At 52.3% G+C, this 6,039-nt stretch overlaps 1 protein-coding gene and 1 long non-coding RNA gene across 5 annotated transcripts in view; one reads left to right on the top strand and one right to left on the bottom strand.

The window, feature by feature from the left end:
- The window catches only part of NCOR1 (nuclear receptor corepressor 1), a 126,864-nt gene extending 121,508 nt beyond the window's left edge, over positions 1–5,356 (top strand). For all 4 annotated transcript variants that reach the window (XM_072938457.1, XM_072938460.1, XM_072938458.1 and 1 more), the window contains 4 exons: positions 1,300–1,353; positions 1,614–1,835; positions 3,619–3,795; positions 4,303–5,356. In XM_072938457.1, coding sequence (XP_072794558.1) covers positions 1,300–1,353; positions 1,614–1,835; positions 3,619–3,795; positions 4,303–4,490 — 641 coding nt within the window. In that variant the 3' untranslated portion in view covers positions 4,491–5,356. The remainder of the gene's footprint in view (positions 1–1,299; positions 1,354–1,613; positions 1,836–3,618; positions 3,796–4,302) is intronic.
- On the bottom strand, positions 1,201–4,601 carry LOC140686037 (uncharacterized). Its single transcript, XR_012059462.1, has 2 exons — positions 4,492–4,601; positions 1,201–1,872 (listed from the first exon to the last, which is right to left on the bottom strand). It is a non-coding gene; the product is annotated as an uncharacterized lncRNA (long non-coding RNA).
- Positions 5,357–6,039: the final 683 nt, after the last annotated feature.

Below are 6,039 nucleotides of genomic sequence, written 5' to 3' on the forward strand. Positions count from 1 at the left end.
CTGGCTCTGCACACAGCTTCCTCGCTGTTTACCTCGGGGTGGCTCCATTGACGGTCCCTCCGCCCCTCAGGAGCCCTGTCCCTGCGCTTGCTTCCGGGTGGCGCTTCCGCCTCCTGCCGCCCCTTCCCAGCAGCCCCAGAACCTCTGAACCTCCGTCTTCCCTCCACCGAGTAAACCCACGTTCTCCCCCACGGCTGCCATCTGCCTTAAACCGAGGAACCTGGAACCTCCGTACGCAGCGCGGCGGTCACCTGGAGGGCTTGCTCAGGGCGGGCGTCGCAGCCCGCAGGAACCTAGGGAGCCGGGGCGGGGGGGCACTTTACAGTGCCCTAGTTTCGTCGCCAGCTGCACTGTGGGAAATTGTCTTCATCTGACCATTTTTGATCAGTAAGGTGATTTTATTGTAACTGTCACTCAGTATTTGGTGAGTGAGTGAATCCTATCCCACCCGCTTTGGTGATGACGGCAAGGCTGCTTCAGGTTCAGTTTCTTTACCGCGTTTCCAGGAGCGTGGTCCGTGGTCCCCGCTGCGTGGTTCTTCCTGAGCCGGGCTGCCACCTCCTGTTGGCCTTCCCTGCTGGAGAGTCTGCTTCTGGGCCCGGCCCTGGCCGTCTTCACAGACGCCATCCTCCAGGGCAGCGCCACTCTCCCGGGGCCTCCCCCCAGCTGCGCGTCTGCTCTGGTCGCCGTCCGTTTAGCTACCACTTCCTTCCCGTGTTCTTTCTCATCCCAGCTCGCAGCATCGAGCTGGGGACACTGGTTGTGCCCCCCAGGCCCTCCTGTCCCTGGCACAGTGCTTTATAGGTAGGTGGCTCCCGGGTTGTCCCTGCTGCTGTCATCCCAGCTGAGCAGGTTACACGTGGCACAGTGAGCAGGAAGGAAAGGGACCAGCAGGCAGACTGTCTCCTCCCAGGAACATGAGAACAGTTTTCAGGGACCTGTGGTCGTTTTCGTGCTGCTCAGAGGCCTCTCTCCACCTGGTCTCATCACAAGTCAGGATATTCCCAGGGTCTTCCTAGAACCCTCCTCTGAGGGCAGCTTTTTCCTAAGTGTTTCTCCAGCACCACAAAGCTCCTTTCCCTCCAAGGCTGGATCACTCCCGTTCTGATTTCCCTACCTCACGCGATTTTTTAGTTGATTTCCCTTAAAAAGAAAATCTCTATCTTCACTTAACGGGTGAAAAATAAAGTTGAGATGGTGGAAAATGAGGTTAATTTTATTGTAAGATTTTTTTTGAGACTATCTCTTTCGATGTATGTGATTACATCTTCGTTAACATGAATGTTTGTTTAAATACAGCAGCTGCTCAGCCAGGAACCGAGATCTTTAATCTGCCCGCAGTCACCACCTCAGGTAAGATTCAAGACACTGCTTGCCAGGAGTCAGTCCGACAAGCAGGGAGTGAGCACTGGCTGCGGGGGGGGGGGGGGGGCTGCTCCGTCACTAGCAGTAAAAAGGGAACAAAGGTAAACGAACCAACAGAATGAAAACCACTGAAGCACAGCGTGGACACCAGGGAGCTGAGGGGAAGAGACGCAGGTGGGAGACTGATCAGCAGAGAGAGCAAGTTTCCCCGAGCCGCCCTCGGGAACAGGCCGGCTGGTCTCTTGCAGGCGCGGTGAGCTCCCGGGGCCACTCCTTCGCGGACCCCGCCAGCAACCTCGGGCTGGAGGACATCATCCGGAAGGCGCTCATGGGGAGCTTTGACGACAAAGTTGAGGATCACGGGGTCGTCATGTCCCAGCCCGTGGGCGTCGTGCCTGGTGGGGCCAGCACCTCGGTTGTGACCGGTGGTGAGGCCCGGAGGGAGGAAGGGGACCCGTCACCTCACTCAGGTGAAGTCTTCGTTTTCATGCTCTTCTGCCCTGTCTCCTAAGAAAAAGCCAATTTATAGCCCAAGCTCTGAGGTATCACTGAGCGATGTCATTTATGTGCTCAGAGTCATGGAAGGTTTCAGTAACTGGAGTCAGACGCGTTAGTAATGTGAAATTGAAAGGGATGAAAATTCTTAACCCAGAACGTCACGCCCCAGCACACCAGTTCTTTGGTTTGCATCTAGTCCTTACCTGTATGCACACACGTACAAGTGCAATTTCCTATTTGGCTTCTGAGTGAAAGTGGCAACTACTGTAGTAAAAATGACAAGCTCAGTATAAAAGGATTTTTAAGCCATAGAATAAAAGGAAAAACACCCTTCGGGTCAGATCCTGTAGAACGCTGGGGTTACTGCGTATATGAACAGACAGCTTGTTGGAATGAGGTCGTTTTATGTACCCTATTAAAAGCAGGCCACACCACCATAACTCTACTTTTGAGAACTGCAATCTGTTAATTATCTATAGAGGTCAGATACATTTCATTATTTTCCTGTTATGGCCAGTGATGCAAAAGATCTCACTGAGGTTAAAATATTAAAGCATTCCCCTTTTTATAAAAGTTTTTTTGGGGGGGAGGGGAATGGAGGTGCTGGGGATTGAACCAGGGCCTCGCGCTCTACCACACGAGCCACACCCTTCCAGCAACAAGATTTGTTACCTGTATGTATGGCTTTTAGGACAGTATGGATTTACTTCCTGCTCTTAAAAGTGAGCCATTCTCTCCCACTGATTTTTACTGTGTTTAGTTTAGGCGTGTGTGTGTGTTACAGTGACAGTACTGGTGACTTACACGATCACAGCTGTTCTGTTTGTGTAATCTTACGGCATTTCTTTGTGGTAAGGTTCTCACACCTGGCTTTCCTCACTAGAAGGCTCTGCCCATATCCTGAGACACCAGGTTCCCTGTCACAGGCGGGCGCTGACACTGCGCTCAGGGAGATGTCCTACCAGATGTCCTCTTACTCTGATTTTGGGGCCTCCGCTTCAGAAACACAATTACCTTTTTGCCGAAGTCTTTGTCCCCGCACATCAGTTCCTTCCTGAGTCACTGTGACCTCTTTCTGGTGCTCTACTGTCATAGGTTTTCCCTTTGCCCTAATAATTCCCTTTTTGGCATATCTGTCCTGATCCTTGCTGTATTTTGTTTCCTACGCCTTTTTCTCAGTTCTTTTCGGTTACCTAGTAACGTCTTTTCTGACCTGGCTTTGTGTGTTCTGAGCTTTGCCTCCTGCGTGTGAAGCGCCTGCCCCCGTTCTCTGTGCTGCTCTCTTCCTCACCCTCCAGGGTTTGCATTCCTCCTCTGTCCAGGTAGTCGGAGGGTAGAAGTTGCTTTCTGTCCCCTTTTTCTGTGACCCGGGCTCTAATCTCTCCTGAGGTCTCTAATGTTACGCCCTGGAGCCCAGTCTGGGCTTCCCACCCCTGCAAATTACTGCTCAGGTTACCAGCTCAACAGCCTGGAGAAGCCCAAGGGCCGCCAGGATTTACCAAGCAGAGCCAGGCAGGGGCTTCCATTCTACAGTTACTTTCCCTTTAAATACTGTTTCCCTGGGGTGGTGTGTTGACTCCTACCCGCTTCTCTCTCAATTGCTGGGGAAGGAGACTATGAGGATGGTAATTGGGACTGTTTCCAGCCCGCCTGTTTCACTCAACATTAGCTATATAACTATCAGCATTTCTGGTAAGTTTGAAAGTTGAGAGCAATTACTATGTATCGATAATTAATCATTTCTTTCACTTTTAGGAGTTTGCAAACCAAAGCTGATCAGCAAGTCAAACAGCAGGAAATCTAAGTCTCCCATCCCTGGGCAAGGCTACCTAGGAACTGAGCGGCCCTCGTCCGTGTCCTCTGTGCACTCAGAAGGGGATTACCACAGGCAGACGCCGGGGTGGGCCTGGGAGGACAGGCCCTCCTCCACAGGTAAGGTGCTCTGCTAGAGGCGGCGGGCGCTTCTGAGGGCAGCAGCTCTGTCCAGAAAGCCGTTTCCATTACTGTATCGTAATAGGTTCCACTTTCCTGAAAAGACCTCAAACCCCTCAGGGAAGGAGTGACTAGACAGTTCATGGAGTGGCATGCTCCCCGCCTTTAGGGGCTTCTGAGGCTGCAGGTGGCTTTCTGGGGGCGATGATGCAATCCAGAACCCTGTCTGTGCGGGCAGCAGCGCTGTCGTTAGGTGCCTGCTCCCCCGAGTCTGCCCGGGACCTGCTGAACTCCTGGGAACCTGGCTCGAGATCGTACAGCATTTTTTTGAAGAGCGAAGGAGTTCTTGGTGTTACGAGACTCTCTTAGACATTCTGCAGAGAGATGCCTGGTTCTGGACCTGGTGCACCCACCCCTACAATAGGCACTTGCTTACTGGTGATCCAGCCCCTGGGCGCTGCGCTCAGCCTGGGCCCCTGACGCCCGCCTCTCCCTCTCCCTCCGCAGGCTCCACGCAGTTCCCCTACAACCCGCTGACCATGCGCATGCTCAGCAGCACGCCGCCCGCGCCCCTGGCCTGCGCGCCCGCCGCCGCCAGCCCCGCCGCGCCGCACCAGCAGAGCCGCGTCTGGGAGCGCGAGCCCGCCCCGCTGCTCTCCGCGCAGTACGAGACGCTGTCCGACAGCGACGACTGACCTGCGGGCTGGCGTCAGGGAGGGAGCTCGAGTTCCTGGCCGGCTCCTCTCACGCTGCGGGTCGGAAGCCTGCCCTCCTAGGACTCGTGCCCAGAGACTTGTCAGGAGAGCCTGGACCACGGGTGAAGAGGGCAGAATGGAAATGTATTTGGAGTTAAATGTAGGGGAAGCTGCCCTGACGCAGGCATTTCAGTGGATTACAATAGTGGTTGGTTGAAATGTAGAGTTTTTAAAAAGCAGACAACTCCTGTTCCTACATCTGTTTGTAAAGAAAACCGTGTCTTTAAATCACTCTTCTGTAAATAGAGGACCTTTTTGCAGTGTCTCCCCTTGCCGCAGCGTCTGTGTACTTAACCTTCCAATCAGCGCATCACCTTTGGAGGTGATTTTTTAAACCTTCTCGTCTGTCTTTTTAATGACCTTGCCTTCTCAACAACCTCACGCAGCCCAGCCACGAGCTGCTGGCTGTCACGGGCATTGTACTTCTACCCGATTCTGTTTCCTCTAAACTCAGATTCCCAGCGATGTTTAAAATCTTGTGGAAATGTTTAGATTTTTAACACAGACCCTGTCTTAAAATCTGTACATTAACATTAGGGTCAAAAGGAGAAACAAAATTCTGCCATATTGTAAATTTACAGTGCAGGCTTTAATTTTTTTAAATTAGTAGCACTGAAAAAAACAGTACTGCATGGGTATGTTATAGTTCAGATTTTAACGTTTTAAAGGCTTACCTGAGGCATACCTCACTGTGATGCACACTGGTAATTAACCACACCCCGTATTCTTTTTCTCCTGCATCTGATGCAGCCCAACAAAGCTTCTGTTTCAAAATAAACCTGACTGCCCTGTCAGTAGCTACGGTAGATTATTTGTGATTTAAGGCTTGTGGTGTCTCAGATCACGAAGGAAAAACTTACTTTTCTCCAGTTTGGCGTACAGGATCAGTGGAGCTGGAAGACTGCGGTCCGCCTAGAGTCTCGGTGTCGTAGGTCGGCTTTGTGCGTGTCCTGCGGGCTCCTGGTCCTTCCCTGCCACGGCGCCAGCCAGCGCTCTCATGTTGATTCCTTGTGGGCAACAGTTTCTTGTCAAATGTTTTCAAATAGTTTAAAACACTGAATTTTAAACTAATTACAGTATTAGAGGATCAGCCACCCTTCATTAGTAACTGCTTACTGAATTTAAATTTTTTCCGTACAACGTAGGCACAGTACTGGAGCCTCCTCCTGTAGCCTACGGACACTCCTGCTTTGCGGGGGTGGAGGTCTCCAGGGCACTTTACAGACTCTTAAGCTTTTAAACAAGCACACGCAAGCCTCCACCAACACAGCACCGCCTCTGGCGTGAGGAGACCCCTCGTCCCGGTGAGGATGCAGGCTCAGGACTTTGCCCACATAGTTAAATGAGCACCTAAGACAGGGCCATAAACCCACACCTGTTTCACGCTCAGGCCCCTCGCTCCTGTCACTCTGCTGCACTCTCCTGTGCTCGAGGTCCTCAAAGCAAGCTTCAGATCAGGTGCAGCCACCAGAAGCCTGCCACCTGGAAA

This window comes from Vicugna pacos, chromosome 16, assembly GCF_048564905.1.
Source record: "Vicugna pacos chromosome 16, VicPac4, whole genome shotgun sequence".
NCBI lineage: Eukaryota > Metazoa > Chordata > Mammalia > Artiodactyla > Camelidae > Vicugna > Vicugna pacos.